The following is a 13,672-nucleotide window of genomic DNA, read 5'->3' as shown; positions in this document are numbered from 1 at the left end:
TATTTTAACTTAATAAATTTATTTGTATTTAATTTAATTACATTATTATTATTTTTAACCATCTTTTATTATCTAAAAAACATTGAATATTTTATAATGGCGAGAGAGAGAGAGAGAGAGAGAGAGAGAGAGAGAGAGAGAGAGAGAGAGAGAGAGAGAGAGAGAGGGGGACTGCCATCTATTGGTAGTGACCAGAGAGGATCAAAAACATCCAGGCTTTTAACAAATGAAAATAGTTTTTGATTTTTACTCCTAGGCCTAATGTCAATTTAAATTGAATTGCAGTGAAAATAACTCTTCGCTCACAAACCTTCTCAAACACTTTCTGCAGCCTTGATAAGTTAAGCCTCTTACACTAATGCACTCGTTGCTGAGCGAGCATAGGATGGCAGCCTCCTCAATAATATACAGAGATTTAATCAGCAGTTCCGCACGATGAGGACTGCTATTATGATCAAGCGGAAGCTAAAACATTACATAGAACTCAAAATAGTATAGAACGGTTGGGCAGTGTGAATCTTAACACAGTACGGAACTGAAAAACAGTATGTCCGGAGACATTGTGGGAGCGTGGGATGTCTCACTAAGTGATGGGGTTTACCGAACTGAGTTTGAACATGGAACAACAACAGGGAAACGAGTAATTTACATTAACGGGAAGGTGAGAAGTAATTAGTATCTTCTCGATAAAAAATTATTTGTGTTATATATCATTATCTTATATTAGATTAGATAGTTTTCTTATATTTACTTACGTAATGTATTTATTAAATCGTGTGTGTGTGTATGTGTGTGCTTAATATACAAAGTTTATATCCTATATTTTAAAAAGTTTTTATTAATATTTTTATGTAGTCTTTTTATTTTATCTTTATTTAATATTAAGACAATAAGGTATCTTATCTTACAGATAGCACACATACATCTGCAAGATGTCTGTTAAAGATCACTTGATCTGGAAAGCATCTGCTGTGTACAAACATCTTACAGTTTTACATTTTACATTCTAAATCATAAACATCTTAAAGAAATCTAATAGATGTCTATTTGACATCTGATTGGAATATTCTATAGACGTATTGCAGATGAGCAAACACCCTAAAAAAACACGTCTTGCAGATGTAAATGCAGACACCAAGTACATCTCCGAGATGTACGTGTGGTATCAGGGATCTTATGTTATTTTAGAGTGTTTTCACAACGCGTCATCAATCGGCCATATTGGCGGCACATATTGGCGTAAACAATGCCACTGAACCGAAAGAGAACTTGCATATTTTGTTGATTATTGCTGCTGAAAATGTTCAATTATTGTAATGTTTTGGGCTGTATCAGAGCTGTAATCGGTCAGACCAGGAAAAACATTTGGAGTACTATCGACTGCCAAAAGTTATAACAAATCAAGGAGAGGAGTGCAAAAGGCGTTTGTGGTTGGCCAAACTGAACCAGGATTTTCAGGGCAGGAATCTTGACAACATTCATATTTGTTTTTATCATCTCCGGTCAGGTTGGTGAAATATTAGGCTAATATCTTATTTAATACTGCTCATATGAATCTTTAACACCTATTAACTTTAGTTTGTCAAAATATTGTGCCCTTTCCTGCTTACTAAGTCCTTCTCTATAAGATTTAGTAGCTTCCACGCATTTTTTCCACGGTTTAGACAGCATAAATTAGAAGAACAACGTATTCAGTAGTACATTAACTGTACAGTCCAAGCTGTTCTTTACATCAGAGTATTGCCAATATGGCTGCGCATCCGGGTAACTGACCAAATCGTGACGTAAGTGCAAACCCTCTATAATTAAGATAATAATATAATAATATAATATAATAATAATAATATAATATAATAATATAATATAATAATGTCTAAAGCTATGTGGAGATGAATAAGGTAATATAAAATAATAATATTAAGTCTTATCCACTTTTTAAGGAGGTGTTAAGGAGGGATTGGATGTTCAAACTGGTGGGCAAAGAAACTTTCCTTGTTGGAAACACAGATACAAAAGCAACCATAAGTATTGAGGCGATCACTGGGTTCTCCTATGAGTACACACTGGAAATCAACGGAAAAAGTCTCCAAACCTTTTTGGACAACCGAGCAAAAGTTTCCAAAACATGGGTGCTGAAACTGGGTGGTGTTGATTACAGGATAGTTCTAGGTAAGAGACACTGTGAAAACATTCCTCTTGGTTTATGATGTAAAAAGGAATGTTCTTTTAATTTTTCTGAAAGGCCTTAAACTTCTGTCCAACCACACTGTAAGAAGATAATGACTAGTTAAAGGGATTTCAAATTTGGGTCTGGGGGTTAGCAGAAAAATTCATTAAAGTAAATTTATTGGACAGTTTACTTTTTTAATGAAAATATGTGATCCATAATGTTTTCAGGAAGGGATGACCTCTCAAGAGGATCATCATGTAAGGGTCTTAGGCATCAAAATGTGTGAAAACGGCTGACCAGAGCTGTCAAACTCAGTTCCTGGAGGGCCACAGCCCTGCACAGTTTAGATTCAACCCTAATTAAACACACCTGATTCAGCTTATCAAGTCATTTAGGCTTCTTTGAAAACTACATGGTATGTGTGAAGCAGGGTTGGAAATAGCTGTGCAGGGCTGTGGAACTCCAGAAACTGAGTTTGACACCCCTGGTCTGGACTAAGTTACACAGTGCACATTGCTTTACTAAAAGAACAGAAAAGTATGGTTGTTTGATTGGTCCTGTTCTCATGCAGACATTAGACATTTAAACTGCAATCTCTAAAGTTACGATAATTAACACAATTATTACCAAACCCGTTTTTTTCTTGCACTAGAGAAAGACACTATGGAGGTATGGTGCAATGGGCAGAAAATTGAGACTATGGTGAGTACTTTTAATTCTGCAGTTTAGACTAACCCAGGCCTTTGAGTGTATGAAAGAGCCACTTTGGTTCATTGTTTATTTAAGTCTGAGTCAAGTTGGCTAATAGTGTAGTTGTGTCGCCAGTGTGGAAAAAAAAACATAACGCCATCTTCTTCATATCACATTATTCCCATGACTGGTGCTTGTTTAGTTATAGGCCTATGTTTATATTTTTTTGTGCAGGGGGAGTTTACAGAGAATGGAAGCGAGACACACTTTGCAGTGGAGAACCATGAATGCTGCATTAAAGCAACAAGTAGTGGAAGGAAACGAAACGGAATAGTTCATTCCCTGCTGGTGGATGGAATCAGGATAGAAGAGGCCATTGAGTAAAATGGGGACTAATAGATTTCAGCTGTGGAAGACATTTAGCAACAGTGTACTTTATCAGAATTAGATACAGATGGCACTGAACAATTTTTTTTTTCCAGTGAATCCTGTATGATGGCATTTGTTCAAAGACAAGAACATTTATTTGTTAGAAAGATGTTAGAGGATTTTAAGTATCTCTAGAAACATACAATTCCATTTAATTTGAGTAAATGGTTCAATCTGTGAAAATGAGAAAAAATGTTTTCTGTTTTTAAGTCTAAGGTAAGATGGGGTAAAATGACTCCCACTAGATGACTCCCGAACAGCACATTTATTGAATGGCTCAGCTGTTCGTAATTTTGTCATTTCAAGATTTAGTCAGTCAAAACCATATTGAGGTTAACTGATCTAATTCTGTGTTACAGTAATGTACAATATTGTATTATGCTTAATATCAAAGGTTTTTTATGTCTATTTGTTAAGAGATTTGTGGATGCATGCATTACTAGTGAAAATTTTTTAAATGGTAAGATTTTTAAGAACTGTTTTCTATTCAAATACATTTTAAAATGTAATTTATAGCATCATTACACCAGTCTTCAGTGTAACAAAATTATAGAAATGAACACTTATTTAGCAAGGATGCTTTAAATGGATTAAAAGTGATGATGAAGACAATGTTACAAAAGATTTCTATTTCAGATAAATGCTGTTCTTCTGAACTTTATATTCATCAAAGAAACCAGGAAAAAAAAAACTACTCAGCTGTTTTCAACATTATAAAAATAATTAATGTTTTTGAGCAGCAAATTAGAATATTAGAATGATTTCTGAAGGATCATGTGACTGGAGTAATGATGATGCTAAAAATTCAGCTTTGAAATAAATTACATTTTAAAATATATTCAAATAGAAAACAGTTATTTTGAATGGTAAAAATATTTTAAAATGTTACTGTTTGTGCTGTACTTTAAATCAAATAAATGCAAGCTTGGTGAGGCGAAGATACTTTTTTTTTTAAAACACATTAAAATCTTTCTGTTCAAAAACTTTTGACTGGTACATTAAATATTTCAGATTTGTGGAGTAAAAAATATTGTTTTTATTTTGAAAGGGTAAAAGTAGACCCCTGATGTAAGATGTCCACCCTAGAAATAAGGCTCTGAGTGGCATATTATTACTTATTATTATTTTTAATTTAATAATTGCTACAATTAATGGAGTTAATATTTAATACATCCACAAGTTATATATACATTTTAGACATCTTTACTAGTCTTTAAAAACTATATAATTTGAGTGAAATAATTTCAATTAGATTTCATGGTGTTGCTTTTATGATGTATCTTAAATTAAAATACGCCAAATTAAATATGTATATATTCATATGCCTGTATATAAGTCATACTATTAATTTACCCTTCAGATGTATCTTTTAATAGGTTTCTGCTTTGTCTGTCATTGGATATTAAATTATTAACTACATTGTCAATTATTTTAAAATGGTTTTAGTATTTATTATAGTTAGTAGTATTTTAACACACACACACACACACTTATCTTAATAACTCATTGGCTGGTGTGAATATGTAAATATGTAAAAGCTAAATGTGTTACAATAAAATGAAATACACATTGCATATGGTTGCATCTTTTCTGTGTCTTACCCTATCAATTCACCAGTAAAACCTGCATGTGTTTAACCTTTATTGGATAAATGGGTTAGCTCACGCCCATGTTATCATAAAACTCTGAGGTCATATCTGAGAGTGTGTCACAGACCTGAGACCAGCAAATATACTCCAATGGTTTACAAGGCCCACTAATCAGTCACCATGTGTTCAAAGTAAGATAAGTGCGCCCTATAGCGCCCCCATCCAGTATGTGGCGACCTGTATGCGTTAATAACAACAGACTGCGCAGAAGTAGCGCAGCTACGACCAGGTCGACGGCTCCTAAGCGCCGACGTTTTTCCAGTAGGAAACGTCCAAAGGAAGGAGCAGGCGCAATGATGTTTGAGAGGATACAGACGGGACGGACCACAGTACGGGAGGAAAGGGAATGCACCCATCTTTGCGGATAAAACAAGAGAGCTATCCGAAAAGCTCCCCGGCGAAAGAATCTCGTTGAGGTTGACGTACATCAATGGTTTTGTGGTTTTACATCGAGACCGCAGAAAGTAGTTCAGCGGTTGTAATGTCAGCATGAGCCGAAGTGAACAACAGCAGGGAGCGAGTTGACTGTGCTTGGAACACAGCAGACATACCGTGTCCAGCTCGTTTGTGCGAACTGTAGTTTCTCGCCGAGTTTGAATCTGAATTATTTATCTACGTCTTAACGTTACCCCCTTTGCCGCTGAAACTGGGCAGTGTGTATGAAGCACACAGCCGGAGGCGACCATGTGGACTCTTCTCGCCTCGGACTGTAGACCTGAGATGGCCTTCTCTTGCCTGTTATAGTCCGTAATGACGATGCATTGGGATTTAGGGGAGCTTTTGTGTTTTTACGCTGTATTTATGAGGATATGGGGCATATGACTGTATCCTGGGATTTCAGATCCGGACAGCTGCAGATCTCCCTCCAGCGTCTGGACTTCTGTTGTGATAAACATATACTCAAATATCACACGCACTGATATCAAAGCTGGTGCTAGACGTTAGTTTGTCTCGCATTAAGTGATTTAATGCTTAATCTTTGACGCTCTAACAAGTTTTTCTGCCATCTGTGATTGCATCCAATATAGCAAGTGTACATTTGGGAACATTCGTAGTTTTTGATTTGAACAAAATCGTTGGAGCTGACCACAGACCTCATGTGGACATCTGATCTCCCTCCTGTGTTTACGTGTTTGCAGCATATCAGTATCACTAAATCATCTGCAAACACTCTTTAGATAACTGCCTATCAAGTTCCTTTGGAAGAGATCATATTGCAAACATGAATTATCAGCAACACCTGGCGAACTCAGCCGCGATCAGAGCTGAGATTCAGAGGTTCGAGTCCGTCCATCCGAACATCTACTCAATCTACGAGCTGCTGGAGCGGGTGGAGGATCCACTGCTGCAGAATCAGATCCGAGAGCACGTCATTGCCATTGAAGGTAAGGGCAACATGGGCGTTGGAAATTAACCTTGTTGCCTTTTTATTTATTTAGCTTTTAATTTAGTTTAGTTTGTATGTCTGTGATGAGTAACGCCAAGTTTGGCGGAAGTTCTAGTTGCCTTGGTGAATGTGGGATGGGACGACAAACCTGCATTTGAAATGTGTCTCCACTCCCAGTATCATTTTACAAAAATACATAATTGTGATTATATTACATAATGAATAATTGCATTACAAATCAAGCCACTCCATAATATGATTACTAGTTCTTTCTCTTCTCATGAGCATGCCACTTTTCAATCTCAGAAAAAAATTGGACCTTTGGCTCCTAAAGATGAAAGGTAGTAAATCTATTTTTCCAGTTGTTTTATTGGTTGTTGTAGGTAAATTCTGGTTCTATTTGTTCTTTAAACCATTTCCTTGTTCTCGAGACTGTTGTGGTTTCAGATGTAGTCATAGTGTAATTGTGAGAAGCTTGAGTCAAACTTTAAACTGATGTTTTAAAAAGCATATCTGATTTTAGTCAGGTAGATGCCATATCTGATTATTCGCTATGTGAATCTGTTTAGGTATAAATATGCAGTCAAGTTCAATAGTCAGGTACAAAGCAGTACAACCGTTTGATCGGCTTGTGGAATTGCAAATCACTGCCTAGTTTTTATTCATGAAAATTAAATTACATCTACTATGAGTAAGGTCTGTACTGTAACATGGAATTGTTGATGGTTATGTTTGTGACAGGCACAGCTTTCATTCAGTCTTGTGGAGGACTGAATGTAATATGTGACCCTGGACCACAAAACCAGTCAAAAGGGTCAATGTTTAAAAATATAATTAAAATTGAAATTTATAGATCATATAAATAATCTTTCTATCAATGTATGGTTTGTTAGGACAGGGCAATATTTGGCTGAAATGCAACAATTTGAAAATCTGGAATCTGACGGTGCCAAAAAAAAATTTAAATATTGAGAAAATTGCTTTGAAAGTTGTCCAAGTTCTTAGCAATGCATATTACTAATCACAAATAAAGTTTTGATATATTTACAGTTGGAAATTTACAAAATATCTTCACGGAACATGATCTTTACTTAATATCCTACTGATTTTTGGCATAAAAAATAACTTTGACCTATACAATGTATTGTTGGCTATTGCTACAAATATACCCGTGTGACTTACGACTGGTTTTGTGATCCAGGGTCACATATAAGTGTTAACGTTTGGTTTGCATGCAATTTCTGTGAGGTTTAAATAGCTTTGTTTTGTTGTTTTAATATAATACTGTTATTAAGAGATAATCAGCATGCTTTTTACACGGAAATGCCATTCAAAGTATCTGCCATCGGTTTTACCAGCAGGTTACATAATAGCAAAATGAGAAGCTGGATTGTGTTTGAAATGAAATGCACTAGATTGCAGTGAATGTTTTCCTAATGAGTGGGTGCTCGGCTCTGTGTGTGGTCAGTGACATGTCTCTGTCAGAGCTGAGTGGATGCATGAATCTTTGACCCCTTTCAATGAAAGTAAAATGTAGGCTGTGTTTGAAATGGTTCTTGACTTGCTGAGACACGCACATGACAGAGACAAACCTGTCACTACCACCAACACACCCCCTTTACAGACCCCAACCTGTCTAATTCCTGAAAACCAAGACTGACTACTTAAAAGCCGCACTGGAATGAAGCGTTTACCTGCTTATCAGTTTATTGTATAATTTCTTAAAATTTAAAGTTCCTTTCAATTTAATTTTTAATTTTCAATATGTTATGTTGCAGTTGTGGTTGTAAGTCAATGCTGGCATTCTAAAAGCAGAACCTCATAGTAGTTATGTTTTTTTTTTTTGTTGCCAAAACAAAATGACTTAGGCACGGCATTGTATTAATATTTCTGTTTGCTGATAACTAGCAAAGTGCTGTCGTTAGCCTTGTGGTGAATTTAATTTCACAATATACCAAAAACAATTTGCAGCATTTGAAAATCAGCATTCAGGAGTTTGTGTATTTCGTTGCGTCGACTTTTTAATGCCACTTTCATTAACTTTGCGCTGATCTCCCAGTTTAACAGATGGTAAATCTGAGCTAAAAAACCGATACTTAACACACCCTATGATCAGAAGCGAGTCTGTCTTCAGATATTAGACTGGTGTAGGATTTACATTGGTGTGCACAGTAGTCACTTTCCTTAATTTTACACAAGACGCCCGCTGACACATCAGGGGCGGGTTAGTTTGAGCCTAAGCAGATCGCTCTCTATGCAGAGCATGTTTGTGATCTCGGAGACACGCATCTGGACGATACTTTGGCCTCCCTGTTTCTTGCATAAAGGGCATGACATTTATAAGAATGAATAGTGTAACTTGTGCATGGAAAAGATGTGTCTGCTGTCTGCTGGAGAAAACACATCTCTAAAATCTGAAATTTGGAAATCGTATGCACAGTCATTTACTGGTATATGTATTAACGTAAATGAGGGTTGGTTTGATTTCATATTGATTTTAGTTGTCGGAGCAATGAGGTAGCACAGTTCTCTGGACATCTAAATTGTGCTTAAAAATAAAAAGATGGAAAATGGCTTATAAATTTGAATTTTGGGGAATTGTTGTGAAATTTGAAACAGTGATTGTGAATGCTGTCAGTTTCAAGTTCATATAACTTGAGAAATTTTGACCTAAATTTATGTTTCTTAGGCTCATAGAGTTTTTAGACCACTATTCCTAGTCAGTCATATTTATTTTGTCATCAAATGCTTTATCTATTGAGTCAAGCCATTTCACTTCTATAGCAGTTCAGATGTTATACAAACTATTTATTATAACAAATTGATCAAAACAGGATCTGTGTCTCGGCACCTCTTTGGCCGAATGCTAGAATCCTATGTCTGGATAAAATACATTTTTTGGTTCTTTAATTGCTGTTTGCAGATTTTATTTTTGTCTATTTTGTCAATAAAGGTAGAAAAAAAGCCTAAAAGTAGTTCTGTTGCTACAGTCAAATGTTTTTGAACAGTATGATTTTTAATGTTTTTTTAAAGAATTTTCTTCTGCTCACCAGGCCTGCATTTATTTGATCCAAAATACAGCAAAAGCAGTAATATTGTGAAATATTTATACTATTTAAAATAACTGCTTTCTGTTTTAATATACACTACCGTTCAAAAGTTTGGGGTCAGTACATTTTTGTTTCTTTTTTTTTCTTTTTTTTTTTTAAGAAATTAATACTTTTATTCACCAAGGATGTATTAAGTTAATAATTAAAAGTTTATTAAAAGTTAATAATAAATAATTTACATTGTTATAAAATATTTATATTTTGAATAAACACTGTACTTTTTAAACTCGTTATTCATGAAAGAATCCTGAAAAAAAAAAAAAAATCACAGGTTCCAAAAAATATTTGGCAGCACAACTGTTGATATTATCCAACATTGATCATTCTAATAATAAATCTGCATATTAGAATGATTTCTGAAGGATCATGTGACACTTAAGACTGGAGTAACAGCTGATAAAAATTCAGCTTTTCATCACAGGAATAAATTCTATTTTAAAGTATGTTAAAATAAAAAACATTATTTTATATTGTAAAAACATTTTGCAATATTACTTTTTTTTTTGTATATTTTTAATCAAATAAATGCAGCCTTGATGAGCATAAGACTATTACAAGTCTTACTGACCCCAAACTTTTGAACGGTAGTGTATATTAAAATTTAATTTATTCCAGTGATCAAAACTAAATTTTCAGCGTCATTACTCCAGTCTTCAGTATCACATGATTCTTCAGAAATCATTCTAATATGCTGACTTGCTGTTCAAGAAACATTTATTATTATTATAATGATGATGATGATGATGATGATTATTATTAGCAATATTTAAAACAGTTGAGTACTTTTTTTCAGGATTCTTTGAATTGAAATCCAAAGACCAACATTTATCTGAAATAAAAAGCTTTTGTAACATTATACACTATATCATTCAAAAGCTTGGAGTCTTGGAGTATAATTTATTTTATTTTGGGAAAGAAATTATAGAAACGAATACTTTTATTTAGCAAGGATGCTTTAAATTTATCAAAAGTGATGATAAAGACATTTGTAATGTTACAAAAGATTTCTATGTCTGATAAATGCTGTTATTCTGAACTTTCTAGTCATTAGAAACTTGAAAAAATCTAGTCAGCTGTTTTCAACAATAATAAGAAGAAATATTTTTTGAGCAGCAAATCAGGATATTAGAATGATATCTGCAGGATCATGTGACTGGAGTAATGATGCTTAATTCAGTTTTGAAATCAGAGGAATAAATTACGTTTTAAAATATATTCAAATAGAAAACGGGTATTAAAAATATTTCAAAATTTGACTGTTTTTGCTGTACTTTGGATCAAATAAATGCAGGCTTGAAGAGTAGAAGAAACTTATTTAAAAAACATTATAAATCTTACTGTTGACAAACTTTTGACTGGTGTTGAATGTCTGTTATAATTCTGTTCAAAGCCTCTCACTAAGAGTGTCAATTTTTGCAAGGCAGGAGAGGTTACTTCTTGAGATTGTTAGCTATGAAATGTCTGGCAGCTCTAATGGCTGAGGTCATTGTGCCAAGGTGACAGTTCTATGCAACACACCCCCTCCAAATGAGAGGTCACTGCATCATGCAGATGTCGGGAACACGGCCCCTCCCATCAAATCTGTCTGGAGGGCACCATTAGGGAGATGCAGGCGCACATGGAGGAGCATGTGTCACCCCATGGTATGACAGCAACAGCGCTGTACCGGATGTCAGAAGCGTCAGTGTTTAAAATTCCATCTCACATCCTTCTGCTGCGTCATACTCTGCTTTTATGGCCAGTCTGTCTGCCACTTTAAAGATTTTGGCCATCTCTTTGGCGTTTCTCAAAGCTGTTGTCAGCATTCTGCTTAAATTGCACTGAGCATTTGGTGCAGGAGAATGCTAACCAGAGGAATGGCTGCAAGGAGACCATATATCTGTTTATATTTAATTAGGAGGCCCTGAAGCACGGCCATAGAGACTGAGGCCAGGAGAGAGGAACGGGGCAACATATGGGGGGGCCATATGCTGAAGAGCCTGCAAAGTCTAGACTGGGTTCAGGGATTAACAAGCTGCCAGTACAGTTGTATTAAATGGCTCAGTGGGGTTCTGAACACAAACAATAAAGTGGCAGATTAGGGGCAGTAACTGTCTCTTCTAGTTATGAGTAAGTAGATTGCAGATTGCTTGCCCTTCGGTGGTCCCCACATAGATTTTATCTAGGAGCAGTTATTTGAGGTGTTTATTTGCTGTTTTCAAAACCAAGATGATATATTTTGGGGTTTTGATTCCCTAACAGTGGCTGGGACAAAACATCAATAGCATGATGGGTCATTCCCAAAGGATTTTTTTTTTTTTTTTTTGAAAGAAGGCAGTAGTAGCTCTTCTAAAGAGCTTCTACAGCTCTTCTACACTCTGTAAGTGTATTTATACTCATGTCTGACCTCCACGGACTGAACAGAAGAAATGAAGCGAAGATGATAACTAAGTCAGGGAAGATGGAGCCACAGAACACTTTGGAGAACTCCAAATGAAATTTGTTTTGGCGTTTTTTGTTCACAATGATTTCACACCAGTTTGTTCTTCAAGGGTAAGTTCTCCCAAAAATTACTCCCCCTCATGTCGTTCCAAACCTGTAAGACCTTGGTTTATCTTTGAAACACAAATTAGGATGTTTTTGATAAAATCTAAGAGCTTTCTGACCCTGGATAGACCGCAGTGAAACTACAACATTTAAGGCCCTGAAAGGTAGTAAGGAGATTGATAAAATTGTTTAGAAATTGAGAAGAAATTGTTGAATAAAGTCATTATTTTTATTTTCTTTGCGCACAAAAAGTATTCTTGTAGTTTCATAAAATTAAGGTTGAACCACTGATGTCATGAGGGCTATTTTAATGATTCTGGGCCTTGAATGTGTCAGCTGTATTGCTGTTTATGCAAAGTCAGAAAGCTCTTGGATTTTGTCAATCTTAATTTGTGCTATGAAGATGAACAAAGGTCTTATGAGTTTGGAACGACATGCGGGTAAGTAATGACATCATTTTTGGGTGAACTAACCCTTTCAGTTACATTTATATTGTTTTGGGGAAATCAGACTTCTTGACTTTCACTGGTTCTCATATAATTGTATCTAGGAGCTCTTGTCTTAGGGCATTTTTTTTTTATCAGTAATTACTCACCCTCATGTTGTTCCAAACCTGTAAGACCTTTGTTCATCTTCAGAACACAAGTTAAGATATTTTTGATGAAAGCGATGTCCTTACTACCTTTCTGGGCCTTCAACATGGTAGTTCCGTTGCTGTTTATGCAGGGTCAGAAAGCTCTCTGATTTTATCAGAAATATTTGATTTGTGTTCTGAAGATGAACGAAGGTCTTAGGGGTTTGGAACAACATGAGTAGTTAATGACAGAATTTTCATTTTTGGGTGATCTTCTAGTGTATTGGGGGCTTAAAGTAGAAGTCGATTGCTTGACCTTCACTGGTTCCCACATAATTTCATCTAGGAGTTGTTGTTTCAAGGTGTTTATTTGCTTTATATTGCTTTCAAAACCAAGACTGTACATCTTTTGTGGTTCAGATTCTTTGACAATGAGTGGGACCAAACATCAGTAGCATGATGGGTCAGTTCCTGATATACTCACAGCAAAGTTCTTGTTTGTTCTTCACTTAGGAGTAAGAAGTTTTAAATACCCGAGCAGTGATATTGTTATCTGTTAGCGGACATTCTGAACAGCCAGCTTTAATGTATGAAAAAACGGTGGCAGTGTGACTTTCAATTAGAATTACAACTTTAGTTTCTATTGTAAATCAGATTTCCAGTGTATTCATACTCACGTCTGACCTCCACATACTGAACAGAAGAAATTAAACAAAGATGTTTACTGCATCAGAGAAGATGGAGTCATGGAGCACTTTGGAGTATCCGAACAAAATTTGTTTTCCCCTTATTTTGTTGAAAATGATGCCACACCAGTTTGTTCTTTAAGGGTAAGTTCACCCAAAAATAAAAATTCTGTCATTAAGTACTCACCCTCGTGTTGTTCTAAACCTGTAAGACCTCTGTTCATCTTCGTGACACAAATTAAGATATTTTTGATGAACGCGATGTCCTTACTACCTTTCTGGGCCTTCAACATGGTAGTTGCGTTACGGTCTATGCAGGGACAGAAAGCTTTTGGATTTCATCAAAAATATCTTGATTTGTGTTCCAAAGATGAACAAATGTCTTACAGGTTTGGAGTAACATAAGGGTGAGTAATTGATGACAGGATTTTCATTTTTGGGTGAACTTATA

At 35.4% G+C, this 13,672-nt stretch overlaps 2 protein-coding genes across 3 annotated transcripts in view; both read left to right on the top strand.

Annotated features, from left to right (window-relative positions):
• Positions 1–391: 391 nt before the first annotated feature.
• faimb (Fas apoptotic inhibitory molecule b) lies at positions 392–4,602 on the top strand. Its single transcript, XM_051112939.1, has 4 exons — positions 392–661; positions 1,941–2,169; positions 2,823–2,872; positions 3,095–4,602. Exons 1-4 carry the CDS (start codon positions 548–550, stop codon positions 3,242–3,244), a joined length of 543 nt encoding a protein of 180 aa, XP_050968896.1. The 5' UTR covers positions 392–547; the 3' UTR covers positions 3,245–4,602.
• Positions 4,603–5,184: 582 nt separating this feature from the next.
• Positions 5,185–13,672, top strand: part of agap1 (ArfGAP with GTPase domain, ankyrin repeat and PH domain 1) — a 200,329-nt gene continuing 191,841 nt past the window's right edge. For both annotated transcript variants that reach the window (XM_051111856.1, XM_051111855.1), the window contains exon 1: positions 5,185–6,323. In XM_051111856.1, coding sequence (XP_050967813.1) covers positions 6,161–6,323 — 163 coding nt within the window. In that variant the 5' untranslated portion in view covers positions 5,185–6,160. The remainder of the gene's footprint in view (positions 6,324–13,672) is intronic.

The sequence above is a fragment of the Labeo rohita genome, chromosome 6 (genome assembly GCF_022985175.1).
Source record: "Labeo rohita strain BAU-BD-2019 chromosome 6, IGBB_LRoh.1.0, whole genome shotgun sequence".
NCBI classification, from domain to species: Eukaryota; Metazoa; Chordata; class Actinopteri; order Cypriniformes; family Cyprinidae; genus Labeo; species Labeo rohita.
Note: the sequence above shows the minus strand (reverse complement) of the source record. Positions and strands in the feature narration are given on the sequence as shown.

Coding starts and splice junctions, on each gene's coding strand:
- faimb (XM_051112939.1), top strand. CDS start 548: ATGTCCGGAGACATTGTGGGAGCGTGGGATGTCTCACTAAGTGATGGG. Junction 2,170..2,822: donor TGATTACAGGATAGTTCTAG/GTAAGAGACACT, acceptor TTCTTGCACTAG/AGAAAGACACTATGGAGGTA. Junction 2,873..3,094: donor GGCAGAAAATTGAGACTATG/GTGAGTACTTTT, acceptor TTTTTTGTGCAG/GGGGAGTTTACAGAGAATGG.